At 42.2% G+C, this 26,657-nt stretch overlaps 1 protein-coding gene across 3 annotated transcripts in view; it reads right to left on the bottom strand.

Moving 5' to 3' along the window:
* Nucleotides 1-14,451: 14,451 nt before the first annotated feature.
* FSHR (follicle stimulating hormone receptor) overlaps nt 14,452-26,657 on the bottom strand; it is a 151,394-nt gene continuing 139,188 nt past the window's right edge. For 2 of the 3 annotated variants that reach the window (XM_006211260.3, XM_072937759.1), the window contains exons 9-10: nt 20,237-20,422; nt 14,452-15,910 (exon numbers count right to left, since the gene is read on the bottom strand). In XM_006211260.3, the coding sequence (XP_006211322.1) occupies nt 14,677-15,910; nt 20,237-20,422 (1,420 nt within the window). In that variant the 3' untranslated portion in view covers nt 14,452-14,676. The remainder of the gene's footprint in view (nt 15,911-20,236; nt 20,423-26,657) is intronic. The other variant, XM_031675663.2, reaches the window with a different exon arrangement.

Genomic DNA, 26,657 nt, shown 5'->3' with positions numbered 1-26,657 from the left:
AAAAAAAGAAAGGAGTCTCAAGCTAGATCTCTGGAAGTTGGGGGTGCTAAAAACAAGAGGTGTAATCAGAGAGGTAGGCAGATAATCAAGAGAATTTAGGCCAAGGAATTAAAGACAGAAGAGAGTATGAGGAAAAGAGCACTTGGTCAAGGGTGCCAAAGGCTGCAGATAAGCTCACAGTTAGCACTGAAAAAAGGTGATAGAATTTATCACTTAAAATATTTGTGGGATATGAAGGCAGTGGATTCTGTGGACTAGTGAGTGGTGGGCAGAAACAGGCTTGCTAGAGGACTGTTCAATACTTATCTAACATACTTTGCATTATTTTGTAAGCCTATAGCATGTGTTCAATAAATACATGCTGTTTGAGAGTAGACTCAGAATTCACATTAGTTTAGAAGTAGCTGATTTTGCTGAAGGAGTACTTGCTCAGTTCTCAGGAAGCTGCTAAGATGTAGAGCTCCTTTAGTGAAGTAGAGTCTAGCACTTACCTCGAGTTGTGGTTATCTCCAGCGACCTGACATGGGGCTCATATCTAGTGCTCTCTTGATGTTTTTTTTGCATGTCAAGCTCTGGGCTGCTTAGAACAGTCCACTGATAGAGTGGATTATTACCTATGTATGTGTCTAAGTGTATTGACTTAGTAAATGCCTAAATATTAAAATAATTAAACAATTGCTTTATGTTTTACATAGTTGGAAATTCCTTATTTCCTTTGTAAATTATTTCTGTAAGTTTGCTGGAAATAATGGTAGTGGGAGGTGGGCATGGGAAGAGATCAAAAGGGGTGCAAAGGTCTGTGGAGATGTGCTGTGTAGTCTGTAGTTAGTAGTTTTTACCACTAGATGGTGACCTTGTATTGGCCTGGTGATTGCCCGGTGACAAAGGGAGGCAGAAAGTCAATTGCAGGGGCTTGAAACTCACCACAGTGAAATAGAGCTTTTTTGATATTGTGAAATAAAATGGTTGATGAAATTTGAAGTTATAAAAGTTGAGGAATGCCAGTGTTTTCCCAACTCTTTGCAAGGCTATGATGCATTGGGAGTACTTGAGCATCTGGTTAAAAACCTACAGGGTCAGCGATGGGGAGGATACTATTTTAGCAAGTACAAAAGCTGTGTTCTAGTTCACCTGTTGCCACTTGTGTGTGATATGCTTGGCAAGTCACTTAATTTCTAGAGCCTCAGTTGTTTCATGTGTAAAATGGGAGATGATAATACTTAACTTGTCAGAGGCTGGGCCACTTACAAGTTTCTCTAAGACCTGTTTTATCAGTGAGGGGAAAAGAAAGGTTGAGGTCTAGTGACTAAAGAATCTTTGTTGGTCATTGTCTTTTTCGATCAGGTGGCTGGAGTTTTAGTAGATATTTCTGTCATTGGGAGAACCAGATGTATGAATTTTGGCTACAAGTTGGAAATAGGGAAAGAATAATGGCAAAGACTGAGAGGGGAAACCATTCTACGATAGTGTCGTGGTTTGTGGGTGTGTCTGCATGTGGGTCTTCTTAGGTCTAGAATCAGAGAGGAGGAGAAATCAGGAAATGCTCATTACTACTGGGAATTACATTGTTGTTGACCTGTGATGACGGTCTTGTGTCCCTGTTTTACAGTAGGGGGACTTGGGAGCAGTCTTGCAGTAGTCAGTATGGTAAAGATTTATTTTCAATCTTATCATTAGTATAATTCAGAATGACAGCATTTTTATTTCATGCTTATTCAAAGGGCCTTGTAGGAGGAACACTTTAACCATTTATCCAGAAGTGATCTGACTTTTAAATTGATACTGTTTCATTAGGAGAAAATAATATCTCCAGCAGGGCATATTCCAAGGAGGCTCAAGTCATGGCTTCTTTTCTGTTTTCCGTGGGATACTGTGCAAATGCTGAATTGACTCTGGCAGAGAAAAGAAGCTTGACTCTGTCCTGTGTAATCTGGAATTTCTGTAATTGAGCCACGGGGAGTGTCTTGCTCAATCTCAGAGTAATTGGTGTTTACCCAGAATTCACTGAAGTAACCAGATTGTAGCCTTTCTAATATAAGAACCCATGAAACCTGAAAGACTCTTTATCCCAGTTATTGTCTATATTTTTTTATTAGAACAGAATAAATAAAATTGGAATAGATGGATATTTGGTATCAGGGAGGGAAAGTAACAGAGAGCTATGAAAGTTTGAAAAGTATGTTAAAAGTTAAGGTGAATTAAATGAGGGCAGGGACTATGCCCTGTGGGATATATTGCTGTGACTTGTCTATTCATTCCTCTCAGGAGTTATTGCCTTTGAGCAATTGTTGAAAGTAGTCAAATGTTCTCTCTCTAGTGCCCTGGTGAGCTTTGATTAGATTTAATTGATTGTAAAGTTCTCTCTTTGGTTTGAGGATGGTTGGGAAATCTGTGCAGCCTGAGCTGGGAGCTGATACGTCATCTAGCTCTGTTCTCATTGTCTTACAGTGTTTTTGTTTTTGTTTTCGTTTTTGTTTTAATTTCTCTTGACAAAGTTTTTACCATATAACCTTGATAAACTTGGAGTTCCATATGGCTCAGTCTTTGCACGGTGTTGGCTGTCTTCTCTGAGCCTAACAATGGAGATTCACAAGACAAAAAGATGGGTGGATCTCAACCATTTTCATTAACTAACACAGATACTGTGAGAACCCTTGGGAGATGAATGTGTTTGGTTGCCAGACTGGAGAGGAAGAAGGCCAGGGACATCTGAGGGATTGACTGGCAGAGACTTCTAGTGTGACCTTTCTCTCCCCCCACATTACTCTGGTACGCATTTCCTGCCTTCTTTGTGGACTGGAGAGCAGCAGCACCAGACAGAGGTGACAGGGTAGTGTGAGGGCAACTTTAGAGCCAAAGTGAGAAGCTAGTAGCCATAACTCCTGTATGCCCCCCGAGCACTCATACATTTTTGTGCATAAGAGTAAGGCTTTTCCTTGGAACATATTCCTAGAAGTGGAAATTCTAAGTTTCATGATATGTGCATCTTACTTCATATCATCAAGTTGATTTCTAAAGTTCCATGAATCCCTACCTATGAACAAAAGCTGGGAATTTCATTGGAATTGTGTTGAATTTATACGTTTATTTGGGTGAATAATATCTTCACAATATTAAAAGTTCACATTGGTGAACATATTTTATCTTCATTTAGGTCTATTCTCAATAAGTTTTATCATTTTCTTTGTGAAAGTCTTACACTTTTCTCGTATATTTACTGCTATACTTTATAGGTTTTGTTGCTATTAGGAGGTCCCCCCACACACAACTTGTTTTCTAATTGTTACTAAAGGAACACAGTCAGATTTATTCTGTGGATTGTCAAAAAATTGAGGTATAATTTAGGCACAATAAAATGCACAGATCTTAAGTGTTTCCTTTTGATAGGTTTGACAGTTGTTTACATCTGTGCAACCACCACACAAACCATAGACTACTTCCATCACCATAGAATGTTCCCCTTCAGGCCAAGGCCCCATCCCAAGACAACTGCTTTTGGACTTTTGTCACCACACATGAGTCTTGCTTGTTCCTGAACTTGAATCATACAGTACTTGCTCCTTTGTGTCTGGCTTCATTCACTTCATGCAATGTTTTTGAGATTTATCAGTGTGTGGGATGTATCCATAGTTTATTTATTTTTATTGCTGAGTAATATTCCATTATTTAAATACTTTAAATTTATTGATCCATTCACCTTTTGATGGACTTTGGGTTTGGAAACTTTTTTGGTTTTATGAATAAGACTGCTGTATATGTATCTTTTTGTGATGCATTTTAAGAGAATTTCTTTTGAGTAAAAATGTAGTAGTGGCTTTGTTGGGGCATATGGTGAGTGTGTTTCTCCTCCTCTCATTCGTTAGATTATTTATCTTTTTATTGTTCATTTGCAGGAGTTTTTTTTTTTAATGTATTCTGTGTGTGAATCCTTTGTCAAATATATGTATTGAGAATATTTTTTTCTCAGCCTTGGCTTGGCTTTTAATTTTCTTAATGTGTCTTTGGGTGGAAATATTTAATTTTGATCTAGTCCAATTCATCATTTTTTTATGTTGAGTGCTTTTAGGGTTCTCACTAGGAAATGTTGGCTGACCCTAAGGTCATAGAGATAATTTTCTATGTTTTACCTAGCACTACAAGCTAAAAGTTTTATTTCCTCTTTTATTTTGTTGTTTCTATTCAGTGATGATCCTTTTATTTTAAGCATACATTCTTTTTTTTTCCTTTTTTGTCTTTTTGTTTTAATTGTAATTGAAGTACAGTCAATTACAATGTGTCAGTCTCTGGTGTACAGCGCAATATCCCAGTCATGCATATACATACATATATTTTTGTTTTCATATTTTTCCATTAAAGGTTATTACAAGTTATTGAATGTAGTTCCCTGTGCTATACAAAAGAAACTTTTTAAAATCTACTTTTATATATAGTGGCTAACATTTGTAAATCTCAAACGTCCCAATTTATCCCTTCCCACCCCCATAAGATTGTTTACTAAGTCTTCAAGTCTGTTTCTGTTTTGTAGATGAGTTCACAGTGTCCTTTTTTTTTTTTTCAAGATTTCCACATATGAGTGATATCATATGGTATTTTTCTCTCTCTTTCTGGCTAACTTCACTTAGAATAATGATCTCTAGGTCCATCCATGTTGCTGCAAATGGCATTATTTTATTATTTTCATGGCAGAGTAGTATTCTATTAAGCATACATTCCTAACTAATTTTTTTTCCATCTAAAGTTATTTTATTTCTTTCCTTATCCAGGACACAAGAACTTAATCCTCTATACAGTTTGAACATCTTGGTATTGATTTTTAAGCAATGAAAAAATAAACAGTTGTTTTTAAAAGAGTCAAGAGTGGATTTCATTGACTCCTGTATATTGTTTCTGTGCTTAGCATTACTTCTTAGACCCCCTACTTCCCTATGACAGCCTGGGAGACAAGGCAGGTTTCAGGAAGACAGTTTGAGAAAGGCAGTAGAATAGTGAGGGAGTCAGGAATCAGGTTTCTGAAGGGGGAAGACTTCAGAAGAATGGAGCTATTTCTGCAAATTAAAAGATCAGTATTGTGGCTACATGTTACTAAAGTCCATGAAAGTATAAGGCCCTGCAGATGTGTAAGTCAAGACATTGTGAAGCTAGGGTCCACGCTGGGGGATTCATGAGGTTGCTGAAGTCACCAGGAAGGTACAGGACAAGGGAACAACGTGGAGACAGTTAGGTACCAAGGGTTTTGGTAAATAAGGTGAAGTGCCCTGAAGGGTAGAGTCAGGTCAGTGTCGATGTCCCAAGTAAAGGTGACAAAACTGACCTGCCTGCTCTGAAGAGCTAAGACAATTTTTAGGTCTTTTCAATCCAACAATTCCTGGAAAACTCTGTTTCTAAACGTGTGATCAGAAGGATGCTAAGGAATGATGGTTGATTCTCCTCTCAGTCACATCTATCTTATTACCTCCTAACTGGATCTGGCTTTACCTGGAAGCTGCCATGGTGGGGAAATGGCATGTTGGGGGACCTGCTTTTCTCCCCTTAGGTTGGTTTGTCTCAGTGTCAGCATCACGCTGCCTTGATCTGCCCTTAAGGTTGGGAAACGTCATGCTCTCACAGGCTACAGAGTGATTGTAGGCAAGGGAAGCAGTAGGGATGCGGAAAACCTACCTTCCCACTGCCATGCTTCCCACTACACTCCATCCCTTCACTGTTACGTGGATACTGTTGTGATTGCAGGTTGTGTATTACATAATTTTTATATTAAAATATTTGGTATAAAAATAAAAAGTACTTTATCTGGGGGAAAAAATCTTTGAAAACCTTGAGTAGTTTTCTCAGTAGTAGGGATGGGAAGGTGTCAGTGCATTTCCATTTCTTCATGCAGACCATCATTTACATCTGCAGTATTCAGGTAAGGAGATACTGTTTGATAGAGCCTTCCTTCTCCTCCCATCTGGTTCTATACAACATGGGGAACCCCAGCATGCACAACTGAGCTCCATCAACACGCTACAAACAGTGATCCTCAGGCCTTATGGTATGCACACTAGGGGTGTGGTTCACTGTGGGAAGGACAAGGTGGTCCGGGAGAATTTGTGCAGGGGATTTTGGAGTCCCAAGTACCAGCAAATTCAGTGCAGGCTTGGATGGTCATATCCTTTTTGCCTCGTGGATCCTAGCCTCCTTGGCTATGAGTGAGGCCTGGCTAGAGGAGGCCCAGAGTGGGGCCTTCTCCAGTGTGGTGCCCAGGGCAAGGACCTCACAGCCCAGGTCTGAGGGCACTTATGCCCTCATATGCTTCACTGTGAAATGACTATTTCAGAGAAAAGGGCCCAGGCCATGCCCTAAATGTAGCCCTAAATCGATGCCTAACACTAGCCCTAACCCAATCCCTCCTCACCTTATCCCTCAACCAAGCCCTCATTGTAGCTCTAACCTTAACACAAAAGCCTAGCCCTAACCATAGACCTAATATTAGCCCTAAACATAGCCCTAAACTTGGCCCAAACCTAGCCCTCATCATAGCTCTAACTCTAATTAAATGCTGACCTTAACCCTAGCCCTAACCCTAGACCAAAACCTAGGCCTAACCCTAGCCCTAACCATAGACCAAAACCTAGGCCTAAACCTAGCCCTAACCCTAGATGTAACCTTAGCCCTATCCCTACTGCTAACTGTAAGTCTCAATTTAGCCCTCAACCGAGCTCTCAACCAAGCCTTAATCTTAACTCTAACCCTAACCCAGTTGCTAACCCTAACCCTAGCCCTAAACCGAGCTCTAACCCTTGGCCTAAACCTAGACCTCAACCTAGATCTAACCTTAGCCCTAACCCTAACACTGACCATAGCACTCTTATTAGCCCTGAACCTAGCTTACAACCACGCCCTATTCTTAGCTCTAACCCTAAACCTGTCACTAGCCCTAACCCTAGCTATAACCTTATCCTTAACACTAAGCCTAACCAAAGCCCTCAACTTAGCACTCAACCTATCTCTCAACCAGCCCTAATCTTATCTCTAACCCTAACCCAATCGCTAACACTACCCCTAGCCCTAACCCTAGCCCTAACCCTAGCCCAAACCATAGCCCTAAATCGAGCCCTAAATCTAACCCTAAACATAGCCCTAATGCTAGCCTGCAACTTAGCCCTCAAGCTACACCTCAACCTAGACCTCATTTTAGCCCTAACCATAACTCAGACGCTAAGCCTAACACTAGCCCTAAACCTAGGCCTAACCCTAGATCTAAACTTTGCCCTAATCCTAATCCCAACTGTAGCACTCTACTGAACTCCCACCTAGTTCTCAACCAAGTCCTAATCTTAGCTCTAACCCAAACCCAATTGATAATCCTAACCCTAGCCCTAATCATAGCCATAAAACTAGCCCTAACCCTAGATCTAAACTTAGCCCTAACCCAAACCCCAACCATAGCCCTCAATGAAGCCCTAACCCTGGCTCTCAACTAAGCTCTAATGTTAGCCATAACTCTAACCCAATCACTAACCCTAACCCTAGCCATAACCTTAAACCTCACTCTACCCCAACTCCTAGCCCTAACTCTAGCCCTAACCATAGTCCTAACCCTAGCCCTAACCATAGTCCTAACCCTAGCCGTAAACCTAATCCTAAATTTAGCCCTCAACCTAGCACTCAACCTAGCCCTCATCTTAGTTCTAAACATAACCAACAATAACCCTAACCCTAACCCTCAGCCTAACCCTAGACCAAAATCTAGGCCTAAGCTTAGCCCTAACCTTTCATCTAGACTTAGACATAACCCTAACCCTACTGTAGTCCTCGACTTAGCCCTCAACCTAGCTGTCAGCCAAGCCCTAATCTTAGCTCTAACCCTAGCCCTGACCAAAACTCTCACCTTATCCCTCAACCCAGCCCTCAGCAAAGCCCTCATGTGGCTCTAACCCTAGCCCTCACCTTACCCTCAACCTAGCCCTCACCCTAGCCCTCATCATAGGCCTAACCCTAAACCTAACCCTCACCCTAGCCCAAATCCTAGCCCTAACCCTAGTCCTAACCCTTGCCCTAACCCAAACCCTCAACTGATCCCTCAACCTAGCCCTCAACCAAGCCCTCACATAGCTCTAACCCTAACCCAAATGCTAACTTTAGCTCAGCCCTAACCTTAGCCCTCAACCTAGTCCTCATCGTAGCTCTAGCCCTACCCCTAGCCCTAACCCTAACCCTAGGCTGGCAGTCTCCACGCATTAGTTCAATTAATTCTTGCTATAGCCTTTCTGATATTTTTCTGCCACTTCTCCTTCACCTTTTTAGAGATAAAGTTATCGAAATGATCTGGCTCCCTGTCTTTTTTGTCCCTGCTCCTGCTGCTTTCTCCAGCCCCCTTTTCTCTGCTCCAGCCACACTGACCTTATTTTTAGAACACAGTAGGCTTATCCTAGCCAGAGGGCTTTTGTGAGCTTGTTGTTCCCTCTGCCTGGAGCAACCTTCCCTCACTATCCACCTGTCTCACTTTCCACTTCCTTCCTATTTTTAGTCAAAAGTCACCTTTTCAGGGAGACCTTTAATTATTCCCTGGTATTTTATATCTTTTCTTGCTTCCCTGATTTGTGTCTTGTCATTAGTACTTACCAAGTCAGGAAGGAAGTGGGCAGGGCACAGACATTCAAGGTATGACACAGCAGTTAACACCAAGGTGGTAGAAAATTCAGCTCCCAGTAGGTCTTGAGGCCCAAGATGGTGGGAGATTTGACTTCCAGTAGACCTTGAACTTCATTATATGCTCACTGTAATATATAAGCATGGTAAATGGCACTCCAACAGGTGCCATGACTATTCCTTGGCTGACCATGAAAGGTCAACAAGTGGGCAGTGGCCCAGTTCTTGGGAATCCCACTCCCTTCCTCAAAAGTAGTTGGAATAATCCTTCCACCTATTAGCATATGGAGTTGCGGAGCTCATAAATACTATCAACACTGTGCCTCCCGGCCTCTCACTCCCTTGTCTTCCTAGATGGCTTGCACTCTGTCTCTGGAGAGTGTATCTACTCTTACTTCAAACTAAGCACCCAATCCCATATACCCAGTCCTTGGAATAGATGGAGAGAATTTTGTCAGGATTTCTGCAGGGATGTGTCCTTTGAAGGGTTCCCATCACTTTATAGACAGAGGCAGTGTATTCTTACTGGCATTTTTTTTTTCAGTTCTCTTCTCTTCTTTCTCCATCCCCACTCTCCACACATATACCTAAAGGAAAACAGAAACATAACTATTTGGTAGATTCATTTTTTGGAGACAGGAAACCTTCTGCTGTTTATGAAACAGCTTAAAACCTTCTCCACCCAAACCTCATCTTTATACACCTCATTAATACCTGGAAGTTGAAATGATCCTAGGTAATGATACGTGGGGGAAATATTGCCTGAAAATTCTCTAAATGCAGAGCAGAAAATGTTCTTTGCATCTTATTATGTGGAAAATAGCACTAAAAATAAGATGATTTTTATATCCTTCTCTTTTTGTATTTGTTTATAAAAAATGTGTCAAGATTCATAAATTCTGTGTAGTAAAGAAAATAGAAGAAAAGGAAGCAAGAGTGCACAAATGGGGTGCTCTTACAACCTTTGGGATTGAGAGCACTTTTGAGACGTATCTACCCCAGAACAAAATTCACAGGGGCTGTGGATAATGCTGTCGGAGAGAATAGAATATTATGAAGAACTTGAAAAAGATCAAGCTGCCCTTACATTAATGTCTGAAGTGAAACATTCAGGCTTTGAAGACCTTCAGAAATATTTTTCCATTACTCATCCTTTAAACTAGAGCTTGGGGATCCAGATCGTGGTACGTGGGGCACCGGGAAGTCTAAACATCATTGTATGACCAGTGGACCTTTCTACTGGTATCTAAGGCTGAGCTTATTTAGTGTTTTGAATAGAACTCTTGGCAACAAGTTGAAAGAGTTTTAAGACCAAGATGAGCAAGTGCTAGCCAAAGAAACACCATCAGGGCCTGGCTCCCTTCCATGTTCCTCTTTTGTTTAATTTGTCCCACCCTTTTCTCTCTCTCCTCTTCAGGTCTCCCTTCTTCCTATTCTGGTGCATTTCTTTCACTTCTTTCTTCCTTTTTTTTCTTTTATCTATCCTTTCTCCATTTTCTTTTCTATATCTTGCCTCAAACAGGGCATTTATTGGGCAATGTCTGACTCTAGTGGTTGCTTTAAGTTCCAAGAAACTTGTAGAGTTTGTTCCAGGGAGGAGGAGAACAGATTAACATGGGGAGGAGGAACTGGACTCTAGGCTCTAGGTAGGAAGTGGAGGGGAGAGGGGTGGGGGCACGAAATGTGAGGTGTGAAGGTGCCATATGCATCCTGACCCTGAGCCTTGTGGTTTTCATCCCATGGGAGAAGATTTGGGTTGACTCAGGTTGGAGGATGAGATTACCAACATTCCTCCCACTGCAGTATCCACTTCTGCCTTCCTGGCTGGCAGAGCCATCCTTCCACTAGAGAGGCCAAATGTGGCAGAGGTTCATTCTCCCATCTGTCTTAGAGCAAGGGTAGCATTCTTGGATAGTGGGTAGGAAGAAGTGTTCACTGCGAGTCTTTGGGAAGAAATTGTCTTTCCTTGAAAAGAGAGATGCATGGAAGGAAAGATCTCCTTGCTTTGTCTCAGGATTTGTTCATGCCTACCTATGCTGTCTGCAGCTGTTACAGCAACCTTGTTACCTCGAGAGAAATGTAGCTGAACTTTCCATGGAAGGCAGGGCAAAAACATGGACAGGTCCTGGGTTCTTGAGATCCCTGAGCTGCCCATCCATGTCTGGAGCATTTTATATAATTGACCTTATTGTTTAAGACATTTTTAGTTGGAGTTTCTCCTTCTTGCAGCTGAAAAGATTTTTATGAGAACCAGCAAACATAACCTCGTGGTTGAGTTTTATATTGTGTTGACTTTTTGTTAATTCCTTTAATGTTATATATTCAATTGACCAAACACTCTATGTACTTGTCTTCTTTCTCTAATGCTGCCTTCTTTCTCCATCCAGATTACTATCCAGAATCTGAAACTTCATTCTTTTTGTAAACTTTTCTGATAAAATGAAATAAAGTTTATAAACTCAAGGCTTGTGTCTGTCACACTAGGATAAAAAAATCAGTCTCAGTGATCTTTTTCTGACTTTCTGATGAATGTTATATATTCTGGCCTAAATAAGGCAGAGTATGACTTCTAGTAAGATCCATCACATCTTGACGATGCAAGCGCAGAAGGACTTTCCTCTTGTTTTATTTCTCCCTCCCTATATCCCTTCCAGAAACAGCGTCTGAAGGGTACCTTATATTTAATACATGGAGCCCTGTAGTGAAATACAGTTGACAGTATCATTGCCCATCCCCCCATTACTGCTTCGGTATGTGGCAAAATAAAAATTATTACTCTATATACCCAGTTATCATTTGGCTCTGTTCCCTAAAAGCTTCTGGATTTACTTAGTCTCTTTTGATCTGACCCCTCCAGCGAGGGTCCTATATTGTCTGACAGCTTCTTGGGATTTGGTGAAGGAGGATCTGGAGGAAAGGGGGTTGAGGAGGAAGGTGATATGAGAAGCTGGCCAGGGTGGAACTGAAGGAGTTGTTGGTGGGTTAAAGCCTGAGGAAAGAGACTTGGGAGTAGGTCCAGGTTGAGGTCAGGGGGTGGGAGGTAAATGTGCAGGGCTGGTGTTCACTCACTTTGTACCAGGAGGGCCACATGGATTGCTCACTGCCAGAGTCATGCTGAGAGATCAGTACCTGAGTTGTACCAGTTGTTAATATTTTGAACATCACATCTGGAGGCATGGGTACTTTAAGAAATCTCTGGGAGTTCTGCTGGCCCTCTTTATGGTGTTCGAGAGTAGAAATAAAAGTTTTAGAAAAAGAACATCATGGAATAACCTGTTGACATGTCTTTTGGTTGTGTTTTCTTTCCTTTGCCTTTCCTCTTTCCTCCTCCTTTTTCCTTTCTGGGTCACCACTCTGGTACTAAAGCACCACGCTGGGAAGTACAGACTAGAGGTGTTGTTACCCGTATAATCATTGTTTATGGGGAATCGTGATTGATAATACTGGACTCCAATTGTTTTTATCCAAATACAGGAAATGGAGAAAGTGTTTTTCCTTTAGGACTTATCCAAAAGTTTAGAAAACGCTGAATTTAGCTACCTAAAAATATGTTTGCTTATTTAAGAAAAGTCTTATCTCCTACCAGGAAATGTTGTGACAGTAATGGAATAGAAGTCTTCTGAGCTTCTCTTGGTGTATGTTTATCTGTGAATATATTCTTGACTCTCAGAACCACTATCTGTTAAACCAGTGGTTTATCGACAGCTATGTTGTGGAATAATTAATACTGTATCCTGTTTTGAATTTGGCTGCTAGTTGCTTTAGAGTCCAAATTCAGAAATACATTCCCTCTGGCCATGAACAGAGAAGAAAAATGATTGCAGATGAAGGTGGGACAGCCTAACTGTGTGGCAGTGTGGTAAGGGGACCTCAGGAGGAAAATGCTAAGTGAAAATCCTTTCTTTTCATACAGCTCTAGAGCCGTGCTCTCCAATAGAAATTTAACATGAGCCATAAACATGCTCCATGTATGTAATTTTAAATGTTCTAGTACTCACATTAAAAATGTAAAAAGAAATAGGTGAAATTAATTTTAAAATCTGTTTATCTCGTATGTCCAAGATAGTGCTGTTCGAATATATAATCAATATCAAAATTATTGAGATACTATAGTTCTCTTTTTTCTTTGCACTCAGTATTTGAAATCCAGTGTTTCTTTTACTTACGGCATGTCTCAATTCGGGCTAGCCATGTTTCAAGTGCTCAATAGCCACAAGGTGGCTAGCGGCTCCTGTACTGACCAGCATAGCTCTCAACTATTTCCGAGGATAATTATTATAATCTTCACTCAGTACTCACAATAAATCAAGATGGTGTCTGGTCATAAAGGCAGAGATGATCACTTTTTCTTCAGTCATATAAGGACTTCTTTGTTAATGCATTTGGGACCAACTTTTGAAATGTTTACCATGGAGCAAGAGGAGGGATTGGCTTCAACATGTGAAGGGGGACTCTGAGAGGAGACTCAGAGCTTTGTGGGCTGGCCGCAGCACAGTGCTTGATGCGGATTTGTGGTTGGCATTTATGATCCAAATTGTCGAGGTGGGGTCATTGATGAAAATAGATATGGGAAATATAGTTAATTATTAGGAACAGTATGGTGTAACAGAATGAGTCCTAGATCATGGGTCAGGAGAACTAGGCACTAGCCCAGGCATTGATCTGGGAGGAGGGAAATAAACTAGCATTTATCAAGCCAGTTACAGCATTAGGTGCTTTATGCCCATTTTCTTGCCCAATTCTTATAATAAGCCCAGTAGTTAAATATTATAACTAACTCCCGCTTACAGAGGAAGCGGGAAGAAAGGAAGAAACTGAGCCTAGAGAGGAGGAGTCCTGGCTTACCATGGAGCAAGAATAAAATCTCAGCTCTGATTCCAAAGCTACTATGTTTTTACATTATAATCCATATGCATGCCATATAGGTTGTATCTTCTATCAATAAGGATTCAACTAAAGCCAAACCAGTCATGTATGTGTGTGTGTATCTATGTGGTAGACATTTGTTACAGGGAACTGGCTTACACAGTTGTGGAGGTTGGTTAAGCAGTCTCTATAAGGATGTTTTCTCTTCATCTGATGCAGGAACTTGAGCTCCCCAGGGCAGGTAGTCATGAAGGGAGGATCACAAGCATGCTTGAAACCACAAGCACAAGATGAAACCCCACAAGGTCCACCTGAGCTCCATTTCTGTTCTTGTTGCCTCTGACCTTGGTTATGAAAGTGTTCTGAAGACTCTGAGCTTCTTCATCAAGGACCTAAACACACAAAACTGGCTCAGGAGGTAGAGAACCTGAAGAAGGATCCAGGGGACTGTGGAGCAATCGTGGGCCCAGCTGCTGCTTCACAGCAGTGAGCTGAATCAGCCAATGAACAACAGGTGTGTGAGTGACAGAGTGGCTGCAGCTTCCCTTCTGCCCTCCTGTTTTCCTAAGAATCTTTCCTGGGGCCCACCCTAATGGGGAACATATAAGAAAGGGAATTCTGGGAAATGTAGTTCAGCCTACTCAAGTTGACACGTTACAAAGCCTTCACATAGGTGTTTAATAAATATTTGTTGAGTGACTGATTGACTGACTGAATGAACATTGTGCTGCATCTCTTGGAAGTTCTCTGGGAGTCAGAACACCTAATTTTGGCTCTGCCTCTTATAAATCAAGCAATTTTGAACAAGTCACTTAACCCTTTGAGTCTTGGTGTCCTCATCTGTGAAATTCCAAGAATAATCCCTGTTCTGCCTATTTAATAGGACATTTATAGGGATCAGTTGAGATGATCTGAACAAAAGGACTGTGAACATTACAAAGCAGAAAACAAATGTGATGTAGTATTACATTATTTTAATTATTAGTGTTGTTATTAATACTTCAGCTTCCTAATTTATCACACAAAGTTAATAGTTTCTGACCAGTTTACCTTATAGATGTGCCAGGAAGATTAAATTTGATGAACTATGTAGAAATACTCTTGTCAGTTATGCCATGACATATTCTTCAAAGGCAAGACGTAATTATTGTACAACACTCAGAAACATTTGCACACTGTGTTTTAGTTATGGACTAAGTGGCTTAGGGGGATAAGTGTGTAATTGGAACCATTGGTAACCCTGGGAGTTGGAGGGCAGTGGCCATTTCTTAGATGAAACTTGTGGGCATTGGATGAGGTTTCTGTCCTATAAGTCTGGGCTTGGATTTCATAGCAGCCAAACTTGCTCAGCAGAATGAAGAAATCCCTGCGGAAATTCTTGGTGAAGATGGCATAGAGGAAGGGGTTGGCACAGGAGTTGATGGGGTAGAACAGGACCAGGAGGATCTTTGACTTGGACACAGTGATGAGAGGCACCTTGAGGGAGGCAGAGATAGCAAAGAAGGAGATGGGTGCCATGCAGAGGAAGTCCGTGAAGATGAGCATGGCCATGCGCTTGGCAATCTTGGTGTCACTAGAGGAGGACATGATGTTGGGGTTCCTCACTGTGAGGTAGATGTGAGTGTAGCAGCCACAGATGACCATAAAGGCCAGGACATTGAGCACAAGGAGGGACATCACATAAAGCTGTGACAAGGGGCTGTCAATATCCATGGGCAAGCAGATGCTCACCTTCATGTAGCTGCTGATGCCAAAGAGGGGAAAGAGGGCAACTGCAAAAGCAAAGACCCAGCCTACCAGCATGACACTGGCAGCATGGCGGAGCTGCACTTTGCATTCTAGCTGCATGGCGTGGGTGATGGTATGCCATCTTTCCAGCGTGATGGCTGTCAGAGTGTAGACTGAGAGCTCACTGGCAAAGACAGTGAAAAAGCCAGCAGCATGACAGCCTGCTCCAGTTTGCCAGTCAATGGCATAGTTGTGGTACTGGCTTTTGGTGTGGATATCAACGGACGCTATGAGCAGCAGGTAGATTCCAATGCAGAGATCGGCAAAGGCCAGATTGCACATAAGGAACCGGGGGACTGTGAGTTTGTATTGGCTGGTGACCAGGATCAGCAGCACGATGATGTTCCCAGTGATGGCCAGGATGCTAATAAACCATATCAAGACTCTGAGGATATCATACCCCATAATATCTTCACACGGATTGAATGCATCTGGCTCGGGGGAGCAAGTCACATCAACCACTTCATTGCATAAGTCATAGTCAAAGTCACTGTACATCATGTCAAATACTTTGGCATAACTGGACTCATCTTCTTCTGCTACAGAGACTCTCTGACCCCTCGCCTGAGTCACATCATCAACATCTTGCCTTAAAATAGATTTGTTGCAAATTGGATGAAGGTTGGAGCTAGAAAAATACAAAAAGGAATTGAATCAACATGTTAGATCCAGAATGGCAAATATATCACTGTCTTGACACAGAATAGAGAATGGGGTTTCTTCCTGAGGTTTTTTTTTTTTTTTAATAACAGTTTGTCTACCCTTGAGGCTAAGCTCAAGGGTTAATGCTGCTTACTGGAAATGAACAGAATAACTCGTGTGTATATTCCTAGAGTTGGACAACCCACTGGGGAAACCATCTGGCCACAACCTGAATGTGGGGAGGAAGGCGCCTGGGACTAGCTAAACCTTGCTGTTAAGTGCAGATAATTTACTGACCTGATATCCACTCCACCCTCTCCCTTCCCCATCTCCATTCAGCTCTCTTTTACTATGCCTGAGTAGTAGATATAGCCCCCTTCCTCTACTCTGAACTCCAGTCCTGGACGATCTGGATTGTCTTCTGACTCAAATAAAAATTGCCTATCTACGTAAATCAGAAGATCAGAGGCTGTAGTTAGTTCCCAGTCAGCCCTGTCCCTGATTCTTTGATACTCAGGCTACCAGGAGGTCTGCTAATTTGCCTGAAATGTTACTGAGAGCCCTGTTCTTTATTACTTCATTCCCCTGGGGGCCACAACCAGCCTCAGGCATGTATTTGTCTGCAAGGTAAGCCTGGCACTCTCATATTGAATAGTTCACTAGTGACTGCCCCAGAGAACAAACGCAGGTTGCATGGGGCCTGATATATTCTGAGATTGTAACTCATCCCTGGAGAGATGGCTCTTCTTGGGCTCACTTCTCTGTCTTAGTTTTTCTTTTAAACCTGAGTGTACAAGAGGCCTTGTCAACAGAATAGAGGCACTTCCAGAAGGGATTGAATGAAAGCCAGACAATAAATATTCTATCCAGACAAGTGGATAATGCACATAGAGATAAAGGGTGATAGTTCTGTTTTGAAGCAAAGGCTTAAGAAATGGGGCTATTTCACACTGGATCTTTTTGGGGATGGAAACACACACACACACACACACACACACTCACACTCACACTCACACTCCCTCCCTCCCTTAAGGACAAGCTCATGGCAATGTTAAGTGACTGAATTTCTCTCAAGCCTTAACATAATCTAAAAAGTGAGTGGGAAAGTGAGTGTTAAAACTCATCAAAGACCTCCCCTCTCCTTCATAAGGAGGGTGGCTGGTGAGTGGAGGAGGCAAAGATTCCATTGGTTACAAAAGGATGATGGCTGGCCACATGTGCTAATGGACATGGACTGAACTCTTCCGCATCAACTTCTGAGAAGGGGCTGTTAGTGAGAACCCTCTCCCCCATTTTCTCCCCTCCAAGGAAGTGAGCAGACTTTCCCAGAAGTCATTTTCCCTTGGCCCAAGGGACTCTGTTTTTCCTGGAGAAGGTGTCATTTTTTTGTTTGTTTTTTGAAGACTGATAGGGCTTCTCACCTCAGTCACAGTTTGCATTAAGGAGGTTAAACAATTAGTATAAACATAATTGAAGATGCACAGGAAATCTTTTGGTTTAGTTGGAGATCTTACAAGAAAGGTGAGGCAAGTTCAGAGACAGGCAAAGAGAGGACCAGAGAATCACTCTGTTTCTCATTCTAACTCCCAGCTCCTAAACCCTGTCATTGGATTAGCGGCAGCCCAGTTCTAGGAATAGAAAGTAAGTAACCTTGCTGTTAAGTGCAGACTGTGATTTGTTTTCATTGCAACAGGTCTGACTAACCATCTAGACATAGCCTTCACTTCCTGGGGCCTCTGTTGGCTTCTGTGAAGATGCTTATTGTTGATGCTGTTACCAACATATTCTAAATATATTGCTTCCCTTTCCTGAAACAGAAGTGACCCAGTGACATGACCCAGTGGGGGAAATGTAAACAATGCATATCTTTAAGGGAAGGATAGAAACAAAAATGTTAGCGAGGGAAATAAAGTCTTGCATCTGCAGTAACTTGGCCAACCCTAAGTATCATTAAGAATTGGGAATTCAGTTTCAGGTGAGTTTAGAAAGGTGGTACTCCTGGGCCCCTAGAAATCAGTGAACAGACACTTCGGAAGTGCATGGCATCGTGGCCCAGAGTCTGAGCTTTGGAGGCAGACAGACCAGAGAGTTTGGATCTGAGTTCAGTTGGTGTTGGTTAAGTTTCTTATTGTCTCTGAGCCTCAGTGTCTGCTTTTGTGAGAAGGGAATAAAAATAGCATTGTTACCTTCGTGAGAATTAAATGAGATAAAGGTTCAAAGTATCACAGTGCCTGGCAGTGAGACAGTTGAAAGACAGGTGATGGCGGCTACTGACTAAGTTCATGTTGGGGTGTAGACCCTATGTGGGTACTTAATCATGTGCCACAGTGCATCAGTTTAAAATCTAGCTGTGAAGAAAAGGTCTAAATACAAGAAAAAATTAAAGAATAAAACAAGGGCAAAATAGCACTGCAAGATGAGTAGAGAACTATGACAGGGAAATAACAGAGGGACACATGAGAGGTGTGGTTGACAAGGTCTTTTGGTGAGTCCAGGAGGGCCGTTGGCCATCTCACAATCCCAAGGGCCTAATATTTACGCTTGGAGGCATTGTTTCCAAGTGCGGATTGGGTGAACAATTTCATCATACAACTTTAAACTCAAATTTCATTACCAAACTGCACCTACTGTAGTATACCATGGAATGACAACATTTAAAAAATAAATCCTGCGATTTTCTCCTAAATAGCCCAAGCATATAGATTTGTTTGTGAATTTGTTAAATACAAAGACTAAACACCGCACAATTTTTGTTACTACACCGTGGCATGTCTTCCTAGAAGAGGCTTGGGCCTCTCCTTGGCTGCACTCGACCTGCCCTGATGGTGAGTTAGAATAGGGACCTAGAGAAGGTAAGAGCCAGGTGGTCTGGTGGGATCAGGGAATGCTTCAGGTCATGGTACAATGTAAGGCAGACCTGGGGATTTCTAGCTGGGAGAGCCCCGAGGCTACATATGTACTTCCAAGTGGTGGCAAGACCAGAGAAGTCTGAGCAACAGAGTAAGAGAATGGTGAATTGGTACTGGGCCAGACAGCACACCATGTGCAGCTCTTACAGTGGCCTGATCATCCTCTGAGATTTCTCCTGAGAGATATTTAGTGGAACTAAATTGGCAGTGATATTGGTATCTTTCTTGCCCTGGCTGGAATAACTTCCCAGAATATCAAAGAGGCAAGCCTTTTGCCTCAGCCCAAGCTCTTAAATTCTAGTCATTAGGAAGAAATTCTCTGGCCCTTGAGCTCATCTGTGAGGAGAGTCTATTCTGGATGGTTTCCCAATGATGAGTGCTTATTCTGAAAATTAGCCCCTTCCTTGCAGATCCTTCCAGGGGGTCTAAATGTGGACTCCTCCCTACTTTGAGAACATTTTAGGGTGTGTGCTGTTGGGTTGTTTTGTTTTATTTTGCTTTAGTACAGAGGACATGTCACATATTCAGGCTGAGTAACAGAAGAGACTGCATGAACTGGTGAAATAATGCCACAGAAGCCGTGTTAGTGCTGGGCTACTGTACAGCAGTGGTGACAAGGTACCATGTGACTGCATGCAGCTGCGTGGGATGGTTGTATCCGTGAGTTCAGGAGAGGGAGAAAGCTGTAAGAATTCCTGATATTTAGTGGATTATACCTCCAGTGGATCCTTTAAATATCTGGTATAATCTCCAACATACTCATTCTCCATTGTCTCCAGAACCTGTCTACAATAACTTCAACTTTTTAACCAGTTAACCACTGGGATTCGGCTTTATTTGTATTACCCTCTTACATAGGGGCTTCCTCGAACCTGACCAGCCTAGAAAGCCAAAGTGAAGAGATGTTACAATCTTTGTCCTCCCTGTGAGGTGCTAATCTCCAAAGATGGATTAGAGAGGTTTAGAGTGGTTGGACTGTGTTGTGGGTGTCTCTGATATGGGATTTATGCCTCTCCCCTTCAAAGTTGACTTTGATGGGCCCTGGCACATTGATGGGGTATAGAGCTTGAGACTTGAAGATAAATCCATGTTGGTACAAAGGAAAAAGGGAACAGATATTTACTAAGTATTAATTATGAGCCAGGCACCATGCTTGGAGTTTTTCATGTTCTCTCATTCAGTATTTGATAGGAGGTCTACCCTGGAGGTAGCCTTCTCCTGTGAGCCCATTTTTTCAAAGAAAATGCTAAAGCTTTTATCTAAAGTATGCCTGAGGCCTTTCAACAGGGAGATCTCTGAAAGTAGATTCTCTTCATTCCACAAAGGTGTAGAAGCTGTGGACCAAGTACTGCACTGGAGAAATGCCCAAGTGGGACTCAAGGGATGGACACCAGAAGACTCACATTTGCCGCCTCCAGTTTGCAAAGGCACAGCAGTGGCTGGGGTAGGTGAGGCTGGCCTCCATGAGTGTGACAAACTTTTCCAGACTGGGAAGCTTTTTTAAGTTGTAGGTCGACCGGGCCCGCAGCTTCTTAAGATTTTCTAAGCCATAGCTAGGCAGGGAGTGGATTCTGGTTCTTGAAATATCTCTATAAGGAGAAAAGGTAAACATAACCTGATTACTATGGGCCTATATTTTCTGCTGTGTTAGAAAAATGGCAGGCACAGTCGTGATGTTCTTACATGGGTACATCCAGCACACCTCGGTCAGATCAGTATTTGGCTAACAGGATATTTGGTTTGGTAGAAGCCCTGGCCCTCGTGTTTGTGGTAGGAGGATTTAGATAACAGGCCATTCAGTATCCTGGATATACTCACATCTTGGCTGATCTGGGGCTTAATTGCAGCCCTTTCTCCTTCCACAGTCTATTTATAGAATAGATACCCACTAATTTACACAGGACAGAGGGTTTAAGACCATTTCGTCCCTATCATCAAGCCAGACGTAAAAATAGATCTGATGAGCTGGGGTGGAATCTGTAGCCAGATTTCAGCAAAGGATGAGAAGAGAGCACATCATAAGGGAAGAGGGGTCTGGTGGGCATCGGAGGCATCAAGTCAAAGTGGCGATGGAGAGTGGTGGTCATGAGCTTGGTGTCCATGGCTAGACTTGACTGTATGCATGTGTACCCTGCCCCTCGATCTTTTAGATTCATGACCTTGGTCAAGTTATCTCACTTTCCCGTGTCTCAGTTTCCTCAGCTATAAAATAGTAATGGTCATAATCATACCTGCCTCAGAGGGTTGTTGTGAGAATTACATGAGTTAAAGTACATAGAGAATGTCCCAGCCAACACTTAATGGCTGGAAGCTATTATCAGTAAACATTGCACACACACACAGTTGTTCTTGCTTTGTAGGAGTCTCTGCCTGGGTAAATGGGTCTCTATGGAAGCCAGCAATGAACAATTTAACCAGGTGCCTGTTGGGCTCCAGACTCCCACCCTTTCTGGCAGCAGAACCAGTGACATGAGTGATTCTCTGGCAGTGCTGTTGGCAGCTGCAACCTTCAAAACAACCATGACCAGCTGGTAGGAGCAAGGAGATTGAAATGGTACCAGCTGAGACTTGTTGGGATTAGCAGGCTGGCTGTGAACGAGGGCTTCTGATAGGGATGATGGCACGTGATGACCAGGATGGATTCATTTCAGGCACCCTTGGGGATCCCTGGATACACTTGGGGAAGGAGAATCTTATAATGTCTGCATTTCCTATTAGTCAAAGCAGTGGGCACTCAGAGCAATGAGACTTGGGGGTGTGAATATGTATCGGCTACCCCATATGTTCGCGGAGTCTGGTGAAAATTACTTTCTCAAAGCCTTGTTTTCCTGGTGTCATTCCTTCTCTTGCTCAAAAATTTATAATGCTTCCTGGTGTCATTCCTTCTCTTGCCCCCAAATTTATAATGCTTCCTGGTGTTCAATGAAACCCACTCATAATTGCTGCCCTATTTGTCACTTCCCTTTTCCAATCAAACTTCTTATCCTGGTTGTCCATACTTGATGTCATTGTTTCCTCATCTCATAATCCAGCTCAGTTTCTTCCCAATCTCTGGAGAAACAGTACTCACTTAAGTCACATCTTAGTTCTAACCTTCTTGACTTCTCAATTGCACTTCACCTGTAAAACACTCTAATGCACACTCTTTCTTGGCATCACATTCTTTTTAATTTCTTTTGACTTCTACTTACTTTGACTCATTTCCAATTTTGTTTTCTTTCTCCTCTATCTGTTCTCTAATGTTGGTGTTTCTTGAAACTTAGGCCCCTTTCTGATTGTACCTAAGCTTCCCAAGTGATCTTACCCACTTCCTTGGTTTCAGATACCAGGTATATGCTGATGGATTCCAAATGTAATTCCAAGTTCAGATCCTACTTCCGAACCCCAACCCCAGATAATCCGTTGACCATCAGATCCCACCATTTTGATGACTTGCAACTATCAAAACTAAATTTACCATTTTCCTTATAAATATGTTCCTCCCCATTTGTTTTTCTTATCTCAGCAACTGACTCCTCCATTTTCCCCTGCTGTTCAGGAGAGAAACCTGGGAGTCATCCTTGACCCTCTCTCCTCATTTGGACATCAGTTTCTTGTTCTCCCGAGCCTAACTTTCACATCTGTTTCAAATCAGTCCACTCCTTTGCTGCAACTTAAGTCTAAATCACCATAATCTATGCCTAGAGAGAGACACAACAGCCTCATAAAGGCAGTTCTCCTGGCCATCATATCAGGGTTCTCCAGAGACACAGAACTAATAGGATATATGGAGATGTATAATAGGAGATTTATTATGGAAATTGGCTCACACAATAATGGAGGCTGAGAAGTCCCAGGATATGCCATCTTCAAGCCAGAGAACCAGGAAAGTTGGTGTTAAAATTCACTCTGAGACCAGAGGCCTGAGAACCATGGAGGCCACTGGTCTAAGTCCCAGAGTCTGAAGGCCAGAGAATCAGGATCTCTGATGTCCAAGGCCAGGAGGAGATGAAGCTCAAGAAGAAAGGAAGCATGTTTGCCTTTCCTCTGCCTTTTTGTTCCAGTAGGGCCCTTAACTCATGAGACAATGCCTACCCACACTGGGGAGGGTGAAGTTTCTTTACTCAGTCTGTTGATTCCAATGCAAACCTCTTCTGAAAACACTCTCACAGACACATGAGAAATAATGTTTTACCAACTCTCTGGCATGCCATGGCCCAGTCAGCTTCACAAATAAAATTAACTATTGTGTCCATCTCTCTTTAATACAACCTACACTGCATATAATACTTTAAAATGCCAATTAGATTGTAACTTCCTGCGTGTAGCTAGTCAGTGATTCCCCATTACCGTTCCTATGAAGTACCCAGCAACGGACGTGATGTGCTGGTCATTTGCCTGGTTTCTCTCATATTCATTCTGTGCCCTTTTCTGTGTTCTATTCTGTATTGCAGGAGAGGTGGCTTCTGCAGGTTCCATTTTTCAGGTACCACCTTGACAATCAACCTTCAGTTGGGTTCAGCAAATGGCACTGGTAGGAGATTGGAGGGTGGGAGGAAGGGTGAAGTTAGGGCATTGCTTGTTCCTCCTCTACCTCAGGCAACATCTACTCTGTGACTCCAGATGTCATCAGGCAGGTCCACTGAATGTCTAGCAGCTACCAGACATCCCAGTTCTTGTGCTTGAGGAAGACCACATCCTCACTTGCCTTCAAGTCCTAGAATGAGTCTTGGTGACCTACCACTGCTAATCCTCTGCTTAATATTAATGATTACTTTTATGTAACACCTGTATATATTTCAGTTAGTTCCCCTCCTTATTGGATGCCAGGTAAATCAAATTCATCGGTGCTATTGTTCAAATACTTCAGTATGCTTGCTGATTTTTTGCTTGCTTGTTCTATCACCTCTGAGAAAGCCACATTAAAATATCCAACTATGATTTTGGATTTGTATACTGCTACTTTAAGTTTTGTCAATTTTTGCATTATGTATTTTTGATGACAATTTTTAGGTACATAAAATTATCGAAATTTTTAGTTGAATTATATTTGATTCACAATATTGTGTTAGTTTCAGGTATATAGCAAAGTGATTCAACTATACATATATGTGTATATAGCTATACTCTTTTAAAAAATTATTTTCCATTATAGTTTATTACAGACAAATACAGAATTTCTACGTCTTCCTGGTGACTTTCTTTATATCTAGTACTGTTTGTCTCCTAACTTTTTGGACAGTACTTCTTTGCTGGTTACTTCCTGACCTCTAGTTGGTGGAGTACCCATGGGCTCAGAACATAGCCTTCTTTTCCCCATTTGCACTTACATGTAGGTGAACTCATCTTGCTTTATGACTTAAACACCAACTATATGCTGATGGATGGCTCTAATTTTTATCTCTAGGCTGCTCTTCTCCCTTAAACTCCAGACTCTTATGTTCAACTACCTCCTTGTAATCTCTTCTTTGTTGTTTAATAGGCAGGTGGAGGTATTAAAAATTGAGCTCTTGATCTTTCCCTAAACCTGCTCTCCTTACAGACTTTCCAGTTGTTCATGCAAAAATTTAGAAGTCATCCTTGTCTTCTCTTTCTCTCACACCTCATATGCAAACCCTTAGCACAAGAACTTGGCCCTACCTTTCACACACATCTGGACTTTAACTACCTTTCACAACATTCATTGCTATCACCATGGGGTAAAATTTTATAGTGTTCCAAAGTCTCTTTTCTCGTTCTTCCCTATGTATTACAATTCCTCAGAGATAGGGTCCTTGCAGGTAAGAGTCTGATCCATGAGCCTTTGCCCTGTGATGAGTCTTTGCTCTCTGCTGTTGAAAGATCTAGCTGTCCTGGCCTACTCTGTACATCCCATTGTTCCAGAGCTTTTCAACTGTCTTCTCTGCCCTAAGAAGTCCTTCTAGTTTCTCTTTTCCAGCAGTTGCTCCTCTGACCACTTCCTCTAATGACATTCGCTCTGGTCCCTGTCACCACGTTTTTGTTTCACCTGGTGTATGGGCTCTCTATTTCCCCTCAAATGTGGAAGGGAGCAAAGATTGCCTGTTCTGTTTAAGACAGTTCAAGATTCCCTCCAAAGAATGAGATGAAAGTGTACCAGAAAGTTCTTCAGGAACAATTTAAACCAGAGCAATTATTTATTACCTGCCAGGGACATCTTTCATATTTCTGAAAGCAAGCATACAAAGCAGAAGATGATTTTTTTTCTTAGCTATGCCTCTTCCCACTTGAGTTTAGAATATGCAAAAATCACATTAATTGAAGATTCCCCAAAATAGAAAAAATTTATATTCCATGCAATGCCATCATATTCTCTCATTTACTCTGTGTTCAATTAAAGATGACTACAGATTCTTTATACTCTTCCACAGAGGGTCCGTTTGCCCTTCCCTTGAATCTAGGCTGGACTGTGATGTCTTTGGACTACAACAGAGTATGATGAGAGTGTTGCTATACCAATTCTGGACTTTGCCTTTAAGAGCACTGACAGCTTCTATTTGGGCCTTATAGAACCCTAAGCTGCTGTGAATGGACTCTGAATGCCCTGATCCTGCCATGCTGCAAAAAGTCTAGGCCATGTGCAGAGGATCCTGGAGGATGTGAGGCAGTGTGTGTGTGCATGGGCACGCATGCGTGAGTGCATGTGTGCATGTAGAGAGATACCAAGTAGCAGAGATGCACCAGACATGTGAGTGAAGGGGACGAGTTGGAGCTAGAGATCCCCCAGACCCAGCCACCCAAGCTGACATCACATAGATGAGAGATAAGCCACTCACTCTTCTAAAATGCAAAATTGTGAGCAAAATGGAATGGTTGTTTTAAGCCACTAAGTTTTCTGATTCCATCATCTCCATCATTTCTAACAGCTGAACAGGTATTTTTCCTTGAAAGCCATAAAGAGCGCAGTAGCATTGTAGTCCGTATACTTTCTGCCTCTCTATCTCTTGCTTTAATGTACTACTCTTTGTATTTGCATTTTTTCTCTCCTTGAGGGCAGAGGGATCCTTGCATTCTCAGCAGTGCTGATGGAGTAAGCACCCAGAAAGTTGTTGCTTTGTTCAAAGATATGCCTGGGGTGGCACTGATGGAGGATTGGGAAAGGGAATGGATAGATCACCCCAGCCAACTGTGATGATATCCTCTGACTTCTAGCAGTTACAAAGAATCTAGTTCCTTGTGTTCTCTATTCTATTGTTTCATACCGTTCCACTTTTCACGTGTATTTGTTTCGTCTCCTCAGCCAGATTTCAGATGCTCTGAGAGCAGACATTATTAAGAAACTTTTGTGTCCTGCTTTGTAACTGGCACAGGGCTGGGCTCATGAAATCTGCTCAGTCAATAGTTGTCTGATTAGCAGAGATGCCTGAGCAGCATTAACATTTTACAGCGGCTTATATATTTGTTACAGGAGAGCAATTCTATAGAGAGAAAAATAAGGCAGACTGAGAGAAGAAATGTGGTTTGGAAGAGAGCTCAGCCAAATGGTGTTTCTGCAGCAGGCAATTATATGTGACTGAGAGTATCAAAGGCACCAAGGAAGGGAGCCACCTTGTGCAAAGTTGACAAGGAGATAGACATGGATTAGTGAACAAGTAGAATAATGTGTTGGGTGGATCGACCTGCATGCAATCCAGTGACTAGGTGTTGGATGGGGGAGCCTGCTTGGAAAGCGTTGGTGCCTTTCTGTCTGCTCAGTGTTCTGGAGCTAGCTTGTATTTTGGATTCCTCCTCATCATAGCTGCAAAATATATAAGCCGCTGTCAATTGCACTAGGTGGCATCTTGTCAGTGTCCTGGGATCCAGATCTTCTGCTGGTGGATGTTGAAA

Source organism: Vicugna pacos, chromosome 15, assembly GCF_048564905.1.
Source record: "Vicugna pacos chromosome 15, VicPac4, whole genome shotgun sequence".
Taxonomy (NCBI): Eukaryota; Metazoa; Chordata; class Mammalia; order Artiodactyla; family Camelidae; genus Vicugna; species Vicugna pacos.
Note: the sequence above shows the minus strand (reverse complement) of the source record. Positions and strands in the feature narration are given on the sequence as shown.